Source organism: Drosophila mojavensis, unplaced genomic scaffold, assembly GCF_018153725.1.
Source record: "Drosophila mojavensis isolate 15081-1352.22 unplaced genomic scaffold, ASM1815372v1 contig_231, whole genome shotgun sequence".
Taxonomy (NCBI): domain Eukaryota; kingdom Metazoa; phylum Arthropoda; class Insecta; order Diptera; family Drosophilidae; genus Drosophila; species Drosophila mojavensis.
In genome coordinates this window covers 8,199,376-8,222,276 of record NW_025318772.1, presented here as the reverse complement: position 1 = coordinate 8,222,276, position 22,901 = coordinate 8,199,376, and the positions used below count along the sequence as shown (strand labels likewise).

Sequence of the window (22,901 nt, the reverse complement as noted above, 5' to 3'; positions counted from 1 at the left end):
CGAAACGGAGAGCTGTATGCAAAATGCAAGCAAAAAAGGCATAAAGACAGCATAATGGACACAATGCCAGTGGATGACAAGCAGATACCCTAGATATCATCTAATTAGTGAACCACAAATGAAACTACTTCTACTTTTGATACTAGTTTTCCATTCAATTTTGGCACAACCTGTATAAAAACTTTCTGGCTTTAAAGAAAACTCTCAAATGGTTTTATGTTCACAGTTTCGTGAAACTTTTTTATATATCTAATTTTTTCTTTTTTCTTTTTATATTTATTTTTTTATAAATCTCTAAATACTTAAATTTCAAGCATGTAAAAATGTGTTTATGAAAAATGAGCGAATTTTTATGGCTAAGCTGAAAATTGTATTTGATGACGTCCTGAAGCACGGAGGAAATGAAACTGAGAGTGAGAAGGCAAGAGTAGATGGGAGGGAGAAAACTAGAGAGAGAGAGGCATAGTGTGATGATAAGTGGGAGAGAGAAAGAGCTAATGGAGAGAAATAGAGCGAGTCGGACTGATAAAAAGAAAGAGACAGAGAGAGAGAGAGAGAGAGAGAGAGAGAGTTTGTGTGCTGTTGTTAAGATATGCTATGTTATATACCGGATGTTGGTAAACTTTAACTTTTAATCTATATATATTTCCGAATTTTTTTTTCATATTTTTTTTTTTTTTTTTTTAGGTTAAAAAATATATTTGAAAGTTGTAGGAATAATATTAATAATAAGTTATTAGTTTAGAAAAAAAAACATCGTTATTCGGAGTGAAAATCAGTTAGGCATATATCGCTGTAGCTCACTCACAATTGACTATAGCATGAATCATTTTTGTAAATACTATAATATAACTAATAGTCCATATATGTATATGTATATTCTCGTATTACATATTTCGACTCCAGAAGTAGCTTAGCCTTTGTCCTTTCACACTGAAAATTTTCTATTTCCATGCCGGCGCTAATCTACCCCAATTTGTAAGTAAATTGTCAATGAATGCAAAGCATAAAAATTAGCCGCAAAATTGCAGCAGTTGTTGCTTCTAGTTTGTTGTCTTCCGTTGTCGCTGTTGTGTTTGTCAATTTGAGGCTATGGCTGGGGGAGGGGCTGGGGCTGTGGCTTGTGGACGGACGCACTTGAGGCTGTGTGAAGAGCTGACAAATCCAAATGCTAATACGCTGCAAATGAAAATTACGATGCCTTTGGCCCGGCATTAAGAGTCATTCGAGTTACTTAGTTAGGGCCGCATTGAAGCCGAGATCCGACAGCCGAGCCGAGCGCAGCCGTAAGCCAAAAGCAACGGCTCCTAATGAAATGGCTTTTTCAAAATGAAAGTGCCTCGACGCACAAAAATTCGAATGAAGTGCAGTCTGTCCCTGTCTCTCTCTCTCTCACTCTCTCACTCTCTCTCTCTATACATCTGTCTGTTTCTCTTTCTGTCTGCCAGACATCTAAATGAGTCTGAGAGTCACTTTATTTTATTACCAAACTTGTTTGTGCAGCCTTTTGTGCAGGAAATCTAAATATGACGGCTTCTCTTTAGCATTTGGCTGCAGCTGCTGACTGACTGACTGATGACTGCAAATTCAATTAGCCCAGTTAACAGGCAGCGTATTGCCCTGGCTCTTGGCCGTTAGCCCGTAGCCCACGTTAATCGGACTAACACAATTTGCCCGTTTGTGGCCCCAAATTATGCAATCAACAGCGCATTGAACTAAGCCCAATTCTATTTACTCTATCTATGATTTGTGCAAGCAAAAACGGAAAGAAACGTTAAGCTTAGCAAGCGTTTACATGGATTTCTGCCAGAGTAAGCTCCACAAATGAGGGGGATAGCTATAGATAAGAGATGGAGATAGCAAATGCTGTGAGAGTTTTCTATGCTAAATGATGAGCTATGTGTGTGTGAGTAAGAAGCTAAGCTCAGCTTGCATGTATATGTGTATATGTGGAATGGAAGACAAACGATAGCTAAGACTCCATAATAAGATGCTGCAACGGATATAACTGTTATCTTATATATAGATATTACACTGATAGCTGTCATCTTATGCACAGATTTTTCATTTAAGAAAAGAAAAAGATAAATCGATATATACATTCATAAATTCGCTTTGTAGTTGATAGATAGATAGATAGGGACATGAATAGATTACTAGAGTAAAGGTTTACTGAAACACAAAGAGAACGATAGGATTTGTATTATTTGCGTTATCTGGGATACAAATAAACGAAAAAACATGAATAATATAAATTATTTCTGGAATCTGGATAGACGGATGGCAAAAGGTATTTCCATAAATGAAAATATGCGACAATTAATTATCTAAGCTAAGCTTATGGTATCTATATATGCTATATATAAAGTAAAGCTCAAACAAATCGTACTAAATATATAAAAAGTTATGGCCAAACAAATCAAGCCGAGAAAAAAATAAAAGTCCACATGGTCTGGTGCGGAGAATCTAATAAGGAATACACATACTTATTCCCTAAAAGCTTTAACTGCGTCTACACGCATGTCATGTTCTCTGTCTAACTGTCAATCCGGCTGTTTGACAGTTTATCGATGAATAAACCAGAACATATGTACGAATGGTACGAAGTTAGCTTTGGGGTATCTAATACTTTTTTATTTGCAACATTTTCATGCACAAACTCAAAGTTTGCCCAGATTGTTGCTAAAAAAACATGGCACAAAGTTTTGCATACAAAAAAGTTTCTTTTTTGGCCGATTGTTCCTTTGGGAGCAATAGCATATAGTTAGCTGGGGCTTAATAAGCTCAATGCTTGTCACTTGGAATAACGAAGTCTGTTGAAAAGGAAACCAAATAAACAGAAACTGAATAATATGAAATTTAATATGGATCCCTGAACACAGATCTAAAGATACTATATCAGAGACTCCAAGAATTCAATTTCACAGATCCAATTGCAGCTATAAACGAAGGAAGCATCTCATAGATACCCAAAATATGAGCACTAAAATTGTCGATAAATCCAGCAACGATTGTTATCGATCAACATGAAGTTTTTAATAGTCGTTAAATGATCGATGTAAAGACTCTGGGCCAAACAAAGAAATCAAATGAAACGAAACGATGCTCGGTGAATTGAAGTGTCCATCAATCTAATCAACGAACGAGCTCGATGGACATGGCTCGTCATTAAGGCTGAAAGGATTTGCCCCTAACATGAAAGGGAGGGCTGATAGAGACGGAGCTGCTAGAGCAGAGGGAGATGGCGGACGGGCGAGGAGGCAACTAGAGTGGACACATCAAAGCTGTGGTCGGCACCAAGGACCAAAAAGGACTACTTAGCTCAAGTCTGCAGTCTGGCATCTGGCGTCTGTCGTCCGGCGTTGCCAGGCAGCCGCAAAGCAGCTTTCATCAAGTTGCAAATAACGCATGAGTTTACTGCTTTCCCCCATTTTTCAGTGCCAGTGCAAGGCCAATAAGCAAAAAGTGAGACAGAAAGACAAAAAGAAAGAGAGAGAGGGTCAGAGAGGAGCCACAGCATTGTCTGCTGCCAAGTGCGGCCATAAACTTGAATTGCCGACAGAATTCAGGCAGCAGCAGCAGCAGCAGCAGCAGCAGGCATCGAGTTAGACACTCAGAGGCAGCGCAGAGTTAATGTCAAGTCTTTACATTCATAGCAATAAAAATTTTACTTCTTACGGCGTGTCGAATTGTCGCCGCCCCACAGCCCGGCACGTCGCACGCAACGTCTTCTAGTAGATTTGCGTGTGGCTTTATTTTATGCTCATCTTTTAATTGTCAATAAAATAATCATCACATGCAACCGCAGCACGTGCCAAAATACAAAATACCATGGCAAATTTTTTATCAATAAGCGAGGGCGGAGTTCCGGCAGGCGGGAGGCGTGACAGCAGCAACAGCAACAGCAACAGCAGCAGCATCTCACAAGCCGTTGAGCTGGCAGAGCGGCTGCCTCTGGGCCTGAAGGGCCGCTCTTCAAGTTATTGACGAGATAAAGTTGAAGATTTTTGTGTGCAGAGTTTTCTCTCTGAAGTGGCAGACGGCAACCCATAATGATTGAAGTCCTAGAAGTCGCCTAGCATAGTCCCTCCACCACCACCACCACCAGTAGCATCAGCAGCAGCAGCATCATCTAGTAGGTATTAGGTAGTTGTGGAAGCAGAGCATCAGAAGTTGATGTCGTTGAGTTGTTGACGCTGAGCATGGCACTGTCGACGATGTTGAGAGTTTTGATGGCAACGTTGAAGGCAAACCGCAGGATGCCAAGAGCTTAAGATTTTCCTATACCCATTGTTGTGCACCCGTGTGTGTGTGTATGGCTGTGCACACGCGTGAGTGTGTGTGTGTATGTGTGTTGGCAGGTCTAGTTTATTTGCTCAAATGCTGCTCGTTTGCTCATGACACCAGCAACCGGCAGCAGCAGCAGCAGCAGGAGGAGCAGCAGCAGGAGGAGGAGTAAAAAAAATGCCAGAGAAAAGCAATAAAAAGCCATGCGAAGCGGAAAAAAAGAAAACATTGTGGCCAAACAACAATGCCAACAGCGTAACGCACACTTCACACACACACACACATGTGCACACACGCACACACACCTCATCGATTTTCACTTGAACGCGAAACGCCGTCAAGCAATTCTCTGGAGTCGTACAAACAAATGCGCGTAAATTTTGCTTAGCGCAAGTGCAAATACTTGACACAGCCGCACCTACAACAAGTGACTGCATAAGCCAAGTCAATGATCGACTCAAATATACCCTGCACATGGAGCTAAGCCATTAAATTCAGCTCCAATTGTTGCTAGAGTTGGCCATTTATAGCAAGCTTCGAGGCTTAATGCAACACGTCTATAGGCCATACTAAAATATAATTGATGGACTACACATACCCTGTAGACACTGTACTTTTTTACACGTTTTTACACTGTGAGCCTAATATATAAAGTCATATGTTATGGCCAACTTTCACTCAGATTTTTAGCATATTAACATTTCAGTTAGACTGAAAGATACCCTGTAAGTAATAATTCATGAAAATATAAGCATTGCTCAATCAATCAAGTGAGAAGTACATTACTGGCAATGGTTTGCGGTGTAATTTCCGTGCTTTACATAGTCTGTTTGAACTATATTAAGCTTAAGAATACCCTGTAGATACTTTTAGAGCCAATTTTAAGTTACTTTAAGTCTTGTGAGCTAAACGACCTACGATGAAACTGAATGAAATGACTTGCCGAAATGTTTTATGTACACATTCAAATAAGGTAGACTAAATGATACCCTGTAAACTGTTTTTCTATAAAATTAAGGAGCTTTCTAACCACGATGTGGTTTTATGGCGACTCGACTTTTCTGTCTTTGCAATTAATTTTCGGATAATCAATAAATACCCTGTAAGTTTGATAAAGGATATATACAAAACCGACCAATTCACACTACGTATCGAGAACAAATCAGATTTGATCTGCTTTTACAACTGCTCACAATCCACACATACACTCTCAATACCCTAGAAATGGAAGAGTGTGACAAGAGTTTGTAAGTTACTCCGTCACGCCTCGCCCGCTCACACCTCGTGTGCTCGAAAGCTTTTTGCATTTACATTTGTTGGCATTTTAGTCATATGTCAATATCCTCTTTGAGGTTTATTGTGGGCGTAACTTTAACGCTTGACTTGGCTTATCGCAGTCCCAGCTCAGGACCGCCACCCTTACCACCTCACAAACTTTCGAGTTTATCATTTATTTTATTATTTTTATTTTTATTTATACATACATAAGATTTTTTGTTTTCTTGCTGATTTATTTGCATGTGCTCGCACAGCAGTTAATAAATTTCAGTTACATTGAACTCTTATCTGGGACAGCAGTGCAAAGTTTACGAAAATCGAAAGTTTTTGGCAAAGTTTGTGCAAGTTGGCTCGCAGGTAAACCTATGTCAATTTGATTAGTTGGGGGTATGGATAACTAAACCAGAACCGAAACCAGATCTCCAACCCCAACGCCAGCCCCAACACCAACCCTAATCTAATCCCAATTCCCAGTCCCATTTCATGTGGACTGTAGATAAACCACAGCGTGTGATTTTTTTGAGACAAATATTTCAAATGAAATGATATACATGCGCTTTGCAGGCTCCACTATCAGTTGGCATTCATAAAACGATTTGCACTTCATCAGCAGGCCAAAATGATAAGCTTGAATTGTTGGCTCTGCTGGAAGTTGGGGAGGGGGATGTGAGGGGCTGTGAGGTTGGGTTTGAGTACTGCAGCCGCTAATGCAAATATTTAAAGCAAAAAGCAAGCGAATAAAAGAGTACTAAAAGTGGAGCTACAACATTTTGAATTTATAAATGCGAAAGCTTCAATGCACTTAAAATGTGGATAGATTATGAAATAATATGTAGCGATCAGAATGTAACGAGGTATTTTAATAGATTAATACAAATCTTTATTGATAATACCTAAATATACTTCAGCTCTTCTTCATCTATGTTCTATCATTTTCGTTTGAAACTGACTACTTCTAAGCACTTTAATTTATAAATTTTGTGAGACCTCAAACATTTTTCTACGCAAAACTTAAAACACTCTGAGCTGTTTGCTATGACAGCTCACTAATAGAGTAGTTAAAGACTGACGCAGATTTTAAAAAAAACTTTTTAGCTACCCCGTGGATGTCTCAGTCTGGATACCTCAAAGCCAACTTTATTTTGGAGCCGATATTAAACTTTTTCATAAAGTTTCAATGCTTAGAATCTTAGTTGTAAAGAGTATATTTTGAGAACTGACTGCTTGAGAATATAAAAGTTTTTTCAGCAAAATGCCGCTTAATATAATTAGCTACTCACCTGTTGAAATACTTCGAAGAAATTTATTACAATATTTTAATTGCAATGTATTTAAATGATAATATGTGAGATGTATGCAGAAATACATTTCATTTATGTATTTATCTCTAACAGTATAAGAAATGTTATTGTAAAGTTAACAGTCGAATCTAGCAGCAGAGTTTAACAGATATCTTTAAGCAGAGTTTAACGGCAGAGTCTAGCAGCAGAATCTAACAGCAAAGTCTAACAGCAAAGTCTAACAGCAGAGTCTAGCAGCTGCTACTCTATTACAGTAGTATTGGTGCAAGGTTGAGAGTTAGTACAATTGTGGAAGCATTCACCGAGTGAATTTACGTCTTAGCAGAACGAAACTCGGTTGGAGCTTTCTAATGCTCGCCCTATTGGAGCGAGAGAGAGAGTGAAAATATATAACAGTAGCTGATGTAGCCCTGGGTATTGATCGCTTCGGCCATTTGGACAGTATGATGAAGTCTCTTGTTTTGACTAGGAATATTTTTACATTTGATATATAAAAGATCATTATTTCATCATCATCATTTTCATGACAAAATCATTTTCATATCAAGCAAAAACAATATCTCACTAGCTAAGCAACAGCATTGAAAAAGCCAAGTGATGCTGCTCCTAGCATGAGGCTGTGTATATTGCGTTACAAGATGTCTGGGAGAATTAGTCAGCTCGCTGCTAGAGTATAGAGAACTCAGAAAAAAAGAGGAACGAAACCTAACCAAAACCAAACCAAATTTAACTCAGCTCAACTAACTACAAACCGAAATAATTGTTACCGACACTGACACAACTTCTGCAGTTGTAGCAGAGGCAACAGCAGCAGCAGTTGCTGTTGCGAGTTGCTGTTGCTGTAGCTGTTGCTGCTGGCTGATAGCGCAGACAAACGTCCCGCAGCAATTGAAACAACAGCGTGAATGGCGGCATGTTGGATTTGGTTAGAAACGGATGCAATTCAAATGGCGAATGACGGCTACTGGCTGCTGGCGGATGAGTGGTGCGGGGTGGTGCGGGGTGGTGCCGGAGGGGTGGTGCTGTGCAAACTTGGCTGCACAAAGTAAAGTTATTTGCGGTTCATTATTCACTTTTGGATTTTATTTCCTTTGCTGGCTGCAACACGATCGAAGCCAAACCTGATGGACAGCAGATTGAAGCGGCGAGCGTTGTGAACTGACGTCGAAGCACGTCAACGTTTGTTAACTTGGCCAAAATCGCAATTGCATGCAAAATGATTTGACTGCCAAAGGGAGAGTGGGAGAGGGAGTGGAAGTGGAAGTGGGAACGGTACTTTTAGGGCAAGCGCAGCGACATTTAAATAGAAAATTTTTGGTCGACTGCAGTCGTGTTGAGGAGGAGGAGCAGGAGGAGGCACAGAGCGTAGTCAGTCGTGGTACATTTTTGCTCTTTGCTTATTCATCTTGCAAGTTGGAAAAATAAATTAATAATGCCTTCTTGCCACTGACAGCAGCTGCAACCACAAGGCGAAAGAGACAGGCAGAGAGCGAGAGAGAGGGAGGCAGATTGAGAGACAGAGTGAGATAGTAGCTACACTCGAATATTCTATGCGCAGCTTGACACCCCGTGTCCTAAAATTTAATTGCATCTTTTTCAGCAATTCCAGCACAAAATGAAAATGCATGCAAAACGCTCACAGAGCGAGTGAAAGAGTGAGCGAGAGAGAGAGAGAGGAGGAGAGAGGGAGGTCGACAATCCTACCTCCGCTCCCCGACTGTGCAGCAGTTTAAGCTTTCCGTTAAGTTCAGTCAAGATATGAATACTAATAGCCACTGGAATGTTTGAGTAGCCAAAGGACATTGCACTGTCTATGTGAACGTCCCAAGACGCTGCTGCTGCTGCTGCTTCCTTTCCTGATTCTTGCTCCTGGTTCTCTGGCTCGTTCGGGCTGGGCGGGGCAGCTGGCTGAGTGTTCCCAGCAATGTCATTACTCTTATTTGATACCGTGGACATTCGCATAAATGTCAGATTGAGTTTTGTGCGGCGCCAAAGTTGAGTCCTTGAAATGCATTTGAATGCAAAACTCAACGCAGCCAGTCGCCTCGACCCGCCCCACTCCGTCTCGCCCACCGTCATCCAATCGCCCCGTTCGCAACTCGAAACAAAAACGTTGCGAAGAAAAGCAATTAGCGAAATTAATTGCTTAAGTTTCGCCCTTTGAAATATTTATCTGCTCGACTGACATTAATTCAACAAGGATATTGCCCAACCACAATTGCCCGAGCTCTGCCAATCGAAGCACAGCAGCTTGGCAGCTGCCGATTTCAATGGAAAAACTCTTTGTTGATTGACTCCGAATCAGTTGCTTAAGCTAAGGCATTTATGCCTTTTCAATTTGTTGCATCTTCTCATTTTAAAAACCAATTGAATTCATTGCATTTTGTTTATATTCATTCAGCTTTCTTGTTGTTGTACTCAAATTTCATTCATGATAGCACATGCAACTTACTTTATGTTTCTTTCAAATAATTTTGCAAACAAATTTGTAAATAAATCTGGCTTTTATTTGGGCATTTTGCCAATTTTTTTTAATGGAAAACTGAGTTTAAGACAAGTGCAAATAAATAAATAAAATATCCAGAGCTATTTTGTTGGAAGTTTAAATAACAATTATTATTGAATTTATGTTTTGCACTAAGCACTTTCATATTCTAATTCATATATATAAAAAACAAATTTCTGTCAATTATTTTATGAGAACAATAAGACAGAGTGCTATAGTTAGGAGTATCGAACTTGGCTGCGAGCTATTGTATATGACAGTGCGTAAATCAGCTCTAGCCAAGGCCTTGCCAGGTATAAGTTTCTTATTCCAGTTTGATATGTTTTGAATGCACGAGAGTGGAGAGCAGCTATTCTTTAATACATACATACATATATGACATATGCAGAATAAATGCACACACAGAAATAATGCACACACATATTTCGTTAGACAGACAGAGCAGGCGCGGTTAAGCTATCTGCCTTGATTAGCTATGTATGGACTTTACTGGGTTTGCCACGCCCTCTTCTGTCTGTTATTTACATTTTATCAAAATTCCCATTGTCAATGGGTTTAAGAGAATAATTATAATGAATATCGATTCGAGCCACATAATCATAATATCAGCTTATATATATATATTATTTTAAGCACGCTCTAAAATTGTTTAATATTATTTTCATATTTTAGCACAAAAAGAATTATAAAGTTTTGCCTTAGGCTCATAAATTCAGGTGAATAAATATTTATTTAATTGTTTCATATTTCAATTAAATGTTAAATTTTATATCCAAATCAGACTATCTTAATTCTAATTCGAATTACACAGAATCAGTCGGGTCAGTCAATCAGTCCATCAGACAATCACTCAAGCTTATAGACTAATCTTTCTCTGAATGTACATCTCTCGCATTATTAGATAACAAGGTTAAGAACTCCTATTTGTTGCAAAGCCTTGCTTCGTATTTCGATCTTTCCATAATATGATCCTCAGTCAGTCAATCATTCAGTGTATGATCTGAATATTTCCGTATTAATCCGGACGTTTCTTCATTTCTGTAGGCATTTAATATTTCCTCAGTGAATCAATCTCTCAATCAGTGAGCGAAATATTTCAATGCTTTCTCAGTTTTCTTTTTCTTTCTTTCTAAACTTTTCTTTTACGTCTCCTTAAGGAACGTAACTCTATTCTAAGCTACGATCATCTCTCAGTCTATTAATCAGAGCTATGCATATTCCGCATTCTTTATTGTGCAGTTTCACCTTGCACAAATTGAATGTCCCAACGCGAGCCTGTCACACGCCACGCCCACTCGCCCCCCAGTCGCAATCTATGCGCGCTGATATTTCAACGCTCGTTGACAGCTGTGCCCCGAGAGCAGCGGACAGATTGCATTACGGGCAACTAGGGGCGACTGGGCTACTTAAGCACTACCATGGCCAACAACAATAGACCAGCTACTTACCGCTCTCCCAGTGCTGTGTGAGCAGCAGGGCGACGATGATGCCAATGGGCAGAGTGCGGCGCAGGACCTCAGCCAGATGTGTCCTGTTGCGGATGTGTCTTCGCTTGTCTTTGCATTGGCTAATTGCGGCCATTTTAAAGCTGTCTCAAGTTGTTGTTGTTGTTGCTGTTGTTGCTCTGCTTCTACTGTAGGCTGCTGTTGCTCTGCTTGTGGTTGTTGGTTGTTGGTTGTTGGTTGTTGCTCTTGCGGCTCTTGCACTCAATTGGATTTGAAAGAGTTTCGTTTGTAAGCTGCCGTATTCAGGTGCATTGAATTAATTATATCATTGTTGTTGTTGTTGTTGTTGTTGCAAAAGTTGCAACTGCTGCAACAGCAGCAGCAACACTTACACAATTTTAATTATTCAAAATAGGTTTTTAGCACACAGCGTTCAGGGACAGGTCCAAGCAGTCGACACTTGCCCAGTGCACTTTCTCTCTCTCTCTCCCTCTCTCTCACACTTTGTGTATGTATATCTATCTCTGCTGCACCTTCTTCTCAGCTGCCGTCTCTGTCTCAGCTCAGTTGCGTTCACTGTTTTAATTGCTTGTTCTGCAGCAATGCATTTTCCTGTTGCCCGTTTTGCAAAATTTATAGCTGCAAATAGAAACAGAAACACAATTTATATATTATATATGGAGAGACTGAGTTTTTCAACATAACCACAATATGCCCACAGCCGTGTGTGTATGTGTGTGTGTGTGTTTGTGTTTGTGTTGTTTAATGCTGCTAAGCCATTGTGCCCAAATACATAATTCCTATGCAAATAAGCGTCGAGCAAAACCCTAAAATTTATGTGCATTCGCTGCATTTTGCATATCTATATGTTGGTGCGAGGGGCGCCACTGCAGTTTATGTCAGTTTATCATTGTTGTTGTTGTTGGTGTAGGGACTGAAGCGTGCAAAAAAATCTAAACGCTGGCAAAAAAAAAAAAAAAGTAGACAGCGCACGCTGCCAAATTAACAGAAATTTTTGGTTGGGTACCAAATTCTTGTTCATTTTGTTTCCTGTGTCACCAAAGGTTCTCTCCGTGACCCTCTCCCTCTCTGTGTCTCTTTCGCTCTCACGTACACTATCTCTGTTTCAGTCTGTGCACTCAACAGCAAGCCAACTGAAATAATCCTGAAAAATATTGTTGGCTTTGATTTGGCGCGGCTTTTCCTATGGTATTTGCTTTGCATTTTCCCTCGTTTTTTTTCCACGTTTTTCCACATTTTTTCCCCCACTTTTTCTTTCCTTCTTTTTTTTTTCTGCGGCGCAGCATCTACATTTAATATGACATGGCAGTTCAGCATGCATGACACACAGAAAACACACGCAGGGAGCGTGAGCGAGAGAATGGAAAACATAAACTAACTGCGCATCATTTACTCCAGCCCCGGCCACGCCCACTTTCCCCATAAACAATTCTATTAAAATTAATGTTGCATATTTTTAAGGGCGAGCGCAGTCCGAAAGAAACTTAAATGCTTAACAAATTGTTGCGTATTTGTTAGCCGCTACCTACGCCGGGCATACACGACTGTCTAGATACCCTGCAAATGAATGAACATAAATCTGAGCGAGCGCAGGAAAACAAACTGAAAGCAAAGACAAACGAAGCAACAAATTGGGGCACAAGTAAACAAAACAAAAAGACAAAGCGTGAAAGAAAAGAGAGGGAGAGAGAGGCGAAAGGTGTGAGACCGAAAGAGAGAGAGCGAGAGGGTAGCAAATATGGCCAGCAAATATGATTGATTTTATGTGTTTGAGCTGTGCGAGAAAGTGGGCGACGACGTCGTGCCAATGACAAGCCAGGCCTAAAGGATATAGACGGAAATATGTAGGAATACACAGGAATATTACTTACGCACACACAGACAGAGGCTCATATGGACCCATGCAGAGTTTTTTATGTGTGTAGGCAAATATGCAAAGAGCAAAGAGAAAAGGGATGCGGGGAGCGCAGGGAGCTAACCCAAAAGGAAAATCGAAAACCAAACCACAACAACAAGAAAAAGCCACACACACGCACACATACACACTCATGCATGTTGGCCATGCGTATGAGAAAATTTGTGTATTTGCCATAAAATAATTTATCAATTGGTAAAATTTTTAGACAGGACTCGAAGCTTAGGAGGAGGCGAGAACCCAAACTGAGAAGAAAATGCTGCACGAGGCGAAGAAAAATGCCCAAGCACTTTATATAAGCGGATGAATGTGTGTGGCTGAGTGTGCGTGTGTGTGTGTGTGTGTGTGTGCTATGTGTGTGTGTGTGTGATTTGAGGGTAAAATTATGACAGGCGGAAATAAAAAAGCATAAATTTATTACTGGGCAAACGATGACTACTAAAACTTGGCCACAGGCCCGCTGGGACGTGCGGCGCGAGCGGCGGCTGCAAGCGAGCATCATAAATAATCGAAGGGGCGACAATATTGAACTGGGCTGGACCGGGCCGGGTCGGGCTGCTTGGGGCCAGGACAATGAACAAGGACGCCAAGGATACAGATCCATACGGCAAAAGCAGCGTCGAGTGCACTGACGGCTTTTACCCAGCAGCATAAATAAACATAAATACAATTCGATTGCCGACAGGGACAGAGAAAGAGAGAGCGAGGGAATGAGAGAGAGAGAGAGAGTAAGAGAGAGTGAGAGAGAGAGTGAGAGAGAGTGAGAGCTTGCACGCAACGCCACAGCGCGGACGACGCGTCGTCAGGCAGCGAAAATAATTGTACAAGTACATACAACAATTTGCCATAACAAGGATATCAAATTTGCGCACTGCCAACAGGCGGAGCGGGCCAAAAAAAAGGATAACGAGCCACAATAAAAGAAATGAAATCGTAACCCAAACTGTTACTAATTGGACAAAGCAGCCGAAAAAAAGAAAATGCGAGAGAAAGAACGAACGAAAGCAAGACCAAATAAAAGCGAGAAGAGCAGCGAAAACCAAGGGAAGCAACAACAGCATACCCAGTGTATGTGTATGTGTATGTGTGTGTGGGTGTGTGTGTGTGTGTATGTTGAGTGTGACCCACGACTAAGCATTCGCTGACTGCTAGTCAAATTTCAACAGCGTCCACAAAATGCCCCACAAAGCATAAGCAGTCAGTATGGAGCATAGCTCGAGCTGTTGAACTATCCGATACCCTGTAGTGGTATAGGGTATAGGCTAGAGTAGGGTTCTACATAGATAAAATATACAAATATCACCATATAGAATCCATAGATCAAACTGCTGAGCCAGCATATTCCCTGTAGATATTTGGACTAGAGTACTTTCATATCAATTCTAATAATTTTTTTTTAACACTTCCTCATATATGATATATTGATTGACATATAGACAATTTGCTTAAATTATTTTATTTCATTTATTTATTTCATTTTTTTCTGTATCTATTTTTTTCTGAGTTTAATTAAAATAATTTGAGTTTCATTTCAACAAGAAATTTTTGGATCCTCTTAACATAAGAAAAAAATAAAAAAATAAAAAAAAGAAAGAAAATAATAAAAAATGTTAACTTTACTATGAAAATAAAAATAGTAATTAAAAAAAATAAATACAATATAGCAATGAAAGTTTAATATAAATTAAATTTTGTTTGAATAAAAAATTTGAATATATTAAAATCTATTCAAATTTGAGATATGAAATTACAAATATTTTTAGGATAAACGAACCGAAGCCACATGTCCCAATGAACGTTCTTTATACAAAATATATTGCATCTCATCCCATATATCAATCTATGTAACAATAATCCACGACATGTAAAGCAGATCAATAATCAATAAGAACATATAAATAAATAATACCATATAAACTATTCAGACTAGAAGAAAATACTTGACAAAGCCCGCTACTTTAACTAGATTAAACTTCACTCTACTCCACACAGGGTATAGACAGAAAAAAAGGAAAAAAAAATTAAAAGGGAACGCCCAAAAAAAAAAAAAAAAAAAAAAAAAAAAAAGAAGCTAAAAAAATGGAATTGGCTTTGTTAAGTCTAATTTTGCTGGGAGACAAAGTGCTTAAAAAATAATTACGCGCTGGCAATCAAGGAGGCGTCGTTATCGTTGTCGCTACCGGAAACCGGATACGGATGTGCATGTGCGCGAGCGATGTCAGCATCCGTTAGACATGCAAGTGGGTGTGCCATGGCAACTGACCGACCATGGCATAGTGTGGGATCAAATTGAATTTGGTTTGACTGCAGCACACAGGCGCCTTGCCACAAATTCGCCAAACTTACAAGTAATTAGGCAACACTGCTCGTGCCTCCGCTTCCTCCTGCGTCCTCTCGCCCTTTGCTCTGTCTATAGCCAAAGGACACAAAGGACACATGCACGCGTCGTCATTCGCTCGCCTTTTGGTTGATTGTCAGTGCGACTGTTCGGCTAATTGCAGCCACAGCAGCAGCCGCAGCAGCAGTTGCACTAGTTGATGCTGTTGCTGCTGCGGCTGCTGCTGCTGTTGCTGCTGCAGTTGCTGCGTAGCTCGTTTTCTTTTACGTGTTTGAGTTGCACTTCGGCCCTTGGTAATTACCAATTTGAGGCGCCAATTTGGCTCTTTGCTGCTGGCCAGCAAAAATTTAATTAGTTTGACAAGCAAATGTCAACGGGGCGTATGCTGTTTGCATAGCTCACACACAGAGAGAGAGAGAGAGAGAGAGAGAGAGAGAGAGAGGGAGAGAGAAAGACACTAGTGGTTACATGCACACACTCAAAAAAAAATATTGAGTGCATTGCGGCGTCACTGAGAGCATTATACTCGTTCACAGTTCAATAACACTTAAATATATTCAAAAATCGAATGGATCACATAATTCATAAAATATTTTTGAGGGCTCAACTGAAATACTCTACTCTGCCTTAACAATATTAAAAAATCAATATAGAGTGTCAACAAATTTTCAGCCTCAACTTTCAAGAATTACAATCGATAAATATTTGACACTCATACAGACAGACATATAGATTGACCACACAACATTAAACCAAACCAATATACTCACTTTCAGCTTGTGAACAAGTATTTAAGCATTGATGGGCAGGGAGAGATATTTTTTGGGCAGGCCGCAGGCGCCGGGCCAAAGCTATTATGAGCAATCGCAGCCAACCCTTTGACCTTTCGTAATCTCTTTAATGACGCCAACAGCAGCACAGCCAGTTCGTCCGTCCGTCAGTTCGTCCTTCAGTCAGTCGGTCAATCAGTCGGGCAATTTTAATTTACTTTACAAGTGTTCACCAATTAATTTAATTTAAGCCCTTTGCTCCCGGCTGGCTTACACTTTGACACTTTGACAACGGCGAACTTAAAGGCCGCAAGGATATCTAACGAAAAGGCTCAGCTAGATTCGTTTAGCGCACCCAATAAAGATTTGAGGCGAGTCTTGGAGTGTTTGGTATCTAAATGAAGATATCTCTATAGTAGTAATGTAAATGTATGTATATGGATAGACATATATATAATATATGAAATATACAAGATATAATTCTTATCCATAACAATTCATTCAGTTTGATTAATTAATATTAACACTCGAATCAGCAATTGAAGAATTTATGCTATCATTATAGATCTAAACCTATGTTATATGAAATATCCAACAGATTGGAAGCTTTATGTAAAAAAAATACTATAAGAAACTTTATATAATAAAGGGATATCTTTCAGTTAAAATATCATGATCTTATTGTAAATTAGAATTTCTTTGAACAAAAAAATGCAAATACAAATATTTCGAACATCCAATAGAATGCTTGGATCACTTCAAATCTATCGTTCTCTTTAGCTACCCATAACTCCCAATGCATTTACTAGATGATTAGGCCTATCGATTTCAACTATCGATAAACTGTCATGAAATCGATTAAAGTTCGTACTCAAATTTCGACTATTTGAACATTAGATTAAAATTTTATTTGAAGACTTTGGGGCTTTAGCCGTATGCTTGACATACGTGAGTGTATTAAATATTTGGCTATTCATCAGTCGCGAATACAACTTAATTAAATGATTAAAAGCAGCTGTTTCTGGTCTGTTGAGTGCGACTAATTAAAATCTATGCATATTGCATAGAATTTCAGATAAACCAATAAATGTCCATGGTTTGGTCTGAGTTGAATTATTCACACGCTATGCCAGCTGCAAAGAAATGGCAGGCAGGGTTGGCAGAGCTGGCTGGAGTGGATAAACGCTGTGGACACACATACAAAGTGTGTGGGAGTAAGAGAAGGGGAGATAGGGGGCGAGGCAGGACTAGCAGCTGTAGTCAATTTCAAGGACACTCGATGGGGCAGCTGCCTCAGACGTAGCTGCCTGCAGCCGGAAGAGCACTTCACAGTTTATAGCTTTAAGTGGCAGTTGGCAAGTGCCGAGTGGAAAATTCCATAGCAAGCAGTTTGTTTTCTATGCAAGCACACACACACATACACACAGAGTCACATCCACACACACACACACGCACACAACATAGTTGCTGGCATTGAGCACAATTGATTAAGTTGACACTGACACTCATCTATGGGCAGGCATAGAGAGTGTGAGCGAGAGAGGAAGAGAGGGACAAAGAACGGAAGCGAGTCAATTTAATTGTTCTGCATCTTAGTTAATCAATGTTTGATTTAAATTAAGTGCATAGTGTCCTTGAATTTTTGCTACAATTCAGTTCATTCACGACATCGAGAAAGTCATGCGAAGAGGCTCTTGGGCATTTTTAATTTGATTAAACCCGAGCAGCAGCAGCAGCAGCAGCAGCTGCTACGTCGCCAGCTAATTAAGCTCAACAACTAACGGGAAGCCATTCAATGGACATGCCAAGCACTAATTAAGATTTTTGTCAATTACTTATGGCAAGTGCCACGCCTCTGCTCCAAAAGAGACTAGCGAAGGACAATCGCTGACGCAGCGCAAAGTGCACGCCTTACCTAGTCGTACACTGAAAGAAAATGCTTACTCACTAGCAAAGCGAGGAGACTGTTAAATACATTAAAGAATTTTTCAAGAATTTTTAAGCTTTGTTTAAGCGAGTTCGACTTAGTTTAAGCAAAAGTGACCAGCATTTTCTCCGAGTGTATGCCGTGAGGGCATGTGGGCTGCTGTCCGCTGTGCTTGTGTGTGTGTGCAATCATTAAAATTAATGTATTGGCTGCGATTAATTTAGCCGGGTCGCCTGCAACAGCGGCGAGTGAAATAATCTCCGTTGTCGCAGCTTGTTTCCCGCATTTGTTCTTGCTGCATTTCCTCTCCATGTGTCGATTGCCGAATGACAACTGGGCGACAGTTTATAGACTGAAATATTGAAAAACAGCAGCTAAGAGCTGAGCTAAAGCTAAAGTCAGAGTCACAGACAGAGCCAGAGACAGTCGCACAGTCGGAGCCATTTCGCTTGGCTGCCCAACAATGAAAATGTAATGTTGTCCCGGCTTGTAGCGGTGGGGCAATTTAGGGCGTGGCATGGTCAAAAACAAAGGAGTAGCTCCTAATGGGAATAGACTAGAAATAATCATCATTAGTCGTGAACTCGAGCCAGTGGCTTCGGCAAGGCACACGGAACGCAAGCGGGTGGTAGAATGAAAGAGACAGACAGAGAAAGAGAGAGAGAAAGAGAGAGATAGAGTATAAGAATCGTGAGTATTTACTCTCTCTCTCTCTCTCTATCTCTCACTTTGTGTCTGCAATTATGCTCTTATGGTGTTTCCCCTTTCCACACTCGAACCTATAAGAGAGTTGCAAAAGTTTTTCTTGTTTTTCCTTTTCTTTTTTTTTTTTTTTTTTTTTTTTTTTGCCAACTAAAAGAACTTATTTAATAAAATGTCAAGGAAATTGTAACATATGCGAATATTTTTTATTTCTCATATTTGTAAAACTGTTCGTAAATATGTACAAATGCTGCACAGAGAGCGGAGAATAAAAGTCGTGATTTATTTGTTGTCAAGCCAAGAATGAAATTTTAGATGATAGAACTATCGCAGCTATCGCAACTGTATTCTCTCTTTAAAGTTATGCTAAACTTAATGTGAATGCTATGTGACTGAGTTTTAATATCTACGTAGAGAAGTTTTAATAATATGGACATGACTATATCGACTCAACTCCTTCCCCTCTGTCTTTATCTCTTCTTCTGCCTCTCAGCTGCCTTTCCAGCTTCAATGGATATTTAAATTGTTCTCTTCTATTTTATTTTATTCCCAATTATTTTATAAATAGAAAATTCTGAAATTGATTTCAACAGAAAATCTTAAATATTTACTACACTTTCTTTTGCGTTTATTTGCAGATATTTTGCATTGTTTTTAAAAAGCTAACTGGAACGTAAATTCGACTTTAACTATTTTAATTTATTTTACAATTTTTGCCTTTCGCTCTGATAAAGAATATCACAGTCGGGTATAGCCAACTGCCATAATACTCGCTTGAGTTTATAAGTTTCTTAAAATCTAAATTTTACTCAGTTTGTCTTAATATTCTTCACTTCTCTCCAACTGTCATGCCTCTAAGTATTTATTAGGCAACTATACGAAGCTCATATGCCTGCTCTTATCTTCAATTAATTCTGTTTTACAATCTCTATCAATTCTATTTATAATTTACTTTTATATACTACTGCTACACTTATTGAGCGAGCATGACAAATTTTGATAGACACTTCATATATTTCACTGCATTGGTGGCATATATGTATATTTGCTTAAGCTATTATAGTTGCTTAACAAAATAAATAACAATTGACAGTAACACCTTCTCTAGCCTTAGGATAGAAAGGCTTGTCTCTCAATCTCTCTCTCTCTCTCTGTCTGCTTTTGTTGTTGATTAGCTGTCGTTGCTTGACTTTAATGCATGGCCTCTTACAGTTGTCATATATATATGTATATATATATATCTATATAGTTTTCCTGCCTGTCTATATTTAAGCACTCACATAGACGCACACACACACACACACACACACACACACATTTCTACATATATAAAGCGAATGCCACCCGTTTGATGCATTGCTTTGCACTTTGCCGCATCGCTGCCGACGTAGGCGTCAACGTCGCCGTCGCCGTCAACTGAAGTGCATTTGGCAAATAAGAAAAATTGCATAAATTTCATTAAATTCGAAATGTCAAGCAACTGTCGCGCACCCGCGACCTGCAGCAGCAACCAATGCACTGTATGCATATTTGCTCTCTATCTATCTATCTCTCAGTCTCTGTCACCCTCTCTCTCTCTCACTCTCTCAGTCTCTATCTGTCTCTGTTATACTCACTGTGTGTGTGTGTGTGTGTGTGTGGGGCTTTACATCAGCAGCCATGACGTCGTCTGGGCTGTAAACATTGGCGTGGCTCGCTTTGCCGTGTTCCGTTTGCAGCAATATTAAAAATTGTGCACCAAAATCCCCAAAGTAATTTATTAAGATGCCTCATGACTGTTTTACGCGCCGTTGACTTCACGCCATTAAAAGCCAAAGCACAACCAGCACACACACATACAAAGGGAGAGAGAGAGAGTGAGAGAGAGAGAGAGAGAGAGAATGTAAAAAGTTGCATAAATTTTCAACACAACAACAAGAACAACAAAGGAAAGGAAAACTGCGACACTCTTTGTTGGCTGGGCTGGCTCATTGGAGTTGCGGCTTGTTTAGCAGCAACAATTGCTAATGCAACAGCAACTGCTGCTGCTGCTGCTGGTGCTGGTGCTGGCATCTTGAGAGCTGCTGCAGAGCTAATGCAACTGCCGCTGCTCAAGGCATCTATCGTTAGATTCTTGACATTTATATGGGATTTTCTTTGGCTTTGGCCTGAGCTTTGATTGCAGCAAACCAAGTTTTTGCGGCTAGCACATTGTCATAAATTTCTAACTGTATATACTAACATATACATACATACATACGATCTGGAAATCGTAAATCAACGTGCCACACATTTAGCTAGCTGTGAGTTTGCCTGCCTTATGTTCGCCCTGTAACACACTGCGTATGTGTGATATTTCATAGCACGTGTCATGAATTCTAATTACCATTTTTTCCCCTCTGCTGTGCCAACATAAATTCATAAATTTGAAAAAAAAAATGCAACAACAAAAACAAAAATACCACAATTTAAATTCCATCGGCAAAGTTTTCAAGCACATTAAATTTTTTAGTCGCCCATTGCAAAAAAAAGAACAGAAATAAATTGAAATTTAATAACAAAATCAAATAAATCCATCAAAAATTAGTGCATATTGTTAATAATTAATCGAATTGCTCATAAATATGAATCAATGCACGTATATATAGCAAAATACCTTTAGAATGTGCTTTGAATGCACAAATTATTTAGCATACATATAAGACTACCCTGTACGCATTTAATACAGGCAAATGGGGTAGGCTGGCAATATGAGGAGCTTTGGCAACTACATGCAAATGTTAAACTACACACTACCTATATTACTGCGGGGTATTTAAAGAGTCAAGCATCATTTCTTAAGAATTTATATAACAAATTTAAAGTCAATATTTTTAAATTGACTTAATCATATATCATTAAAAGCATATTAATATATTTGCTTATATTATTCAACTATTTTTTTTTTTTTTCATTTATTTTTTTTTTTTCTAGTTCATCAGATGTTCATAAAATCATTTAATTAATATCACAAATCTCATATAAAAATAAAATATATATATAATAAATTTTTCATATAGACAGTTGATTTTCGCGATTAAAAGCATACTACAGCGTATGTTGTAGTCAATCAATTAACATGCATCCATACAAACTGCCTCTAATAATGCAATATTTCTGTATTATTGTAAAATTTCAGTTATTTAACCATTTTTACAGAGTATTTGCTAGCCCAGCATACACATGCCTTGTTTTTTAAATTCATGTATGCATCCAAATAAATGAAATAATCAGCGTTATGCAGTTTAGCGTATCAATTACGACGCCATTTAGCCGCATGCTGCAAAAACCATATAAATAAATTATTATGCCACATATTTCGAGCGAAATCAAAAGCAGAAATTAAATGCTATGCAAACATTTCAACAATTTTCTCAGCAATGGCATTCATCAAATGGGGAAAAACAGTTTTTTATATATATGAATATAAAAGGATACATATAAATACACGCGTATCGAGCAAATCAAAAATTGATTTGAATGGAAATGCGGTAAGCAAAGTTGAGAATTGAATTATTTAAAACTGCAGCCAAAAACAGTTCCGGCACCAAATGACGTGGACATGAAAAATTCATTAAATGTGTCCAGCCACACCAAAAAAATATAAAACAGGTGTATAGCTGTGTGTGTGTGTGTATGTGTATTTGTGTTTGTGTTTGTGTTTTGTGTGCAGCGTGTCAAGCAAGAAATTACATTTCCACAAAATTTTAGTTAATATTTACCAATGATTTTTTTTAATATAATTAGAATAAAAGCATTTTATCTAGCACACACAAATTCGCACTTTCACACACACACACACACACTCGAATCACATTAGCTGTAAATTTTTTAGGCACACTTTGAGCTGATTTGTATACCTTACTGGCGCTGATCAAATATTTGTGCTGCTGTGTGTGTGCTCACACATTGTGTTTGGTTTAGTTAGTTAATAAATTAGTAAAATTACGTGCCGATGGGCCATCACAGTGTGGAGTCAGACTACAGCCCGGCGTGACAGCAACTATAATATTATAATTTTCGAATGCATTTCCACACACTTTTCGGCGGCTGTTAGCGACAGCTGAAACAACGCACAAACAACCGAACAACAACAGCCAACTGCACTGACAACAAAATTATGTTATGGACCCATTAAAATTACCAAAAGCATTTGTTAAATATGCCTACAAAATGTAAGTGAGGGTGTGTGTGACTGTGTGTGTGTGTGTGTGTATTTTTGCGTGCCTAACGGTATATGTTTATGGTTTTCATTCTAAATATTTTGCATGAGGCGCATCATGCAGCACACATATACATATATAGATATACATATATATTTTTAAATTTATGTATGTATGTATATACCCACACCTATGTGTGGGTATGTAAGCAGACCTATGTACTTACTCAC

The 22,901-nt window shown here is 39.0% G+C and overlaps 1 protein-coding gene across 3 annotated transcripts in view; it reads right to left on the bottom strand.

The window, feature by feature from the left end:
• The window catches only part of LOC6575325 (lachesin), a 148,075-nt gene that overhangs the window by 81,932 nt on the left and 43,242 nt on the right, over positions 1-22,901 (bottom strand). For 2 of the 3 annotated variants that reach the window (XM_015167921.3, XM_044007933.1), the window contains exon 3: positions 10,821-11,456. In XM_015167921.3, coding sequence (XP_015023407.1) covers positions 10,821-10,953 — 133 coding nt within the window. In that variant the 5' untranslated portion in view covers positions 10,954-11,456. The remainder of the gene's footprint in view (positions 1-10,820; positions 11,457-22,901) is intronic. The other variant, XM_044007932.1, reaches the window with a different exon arrangement.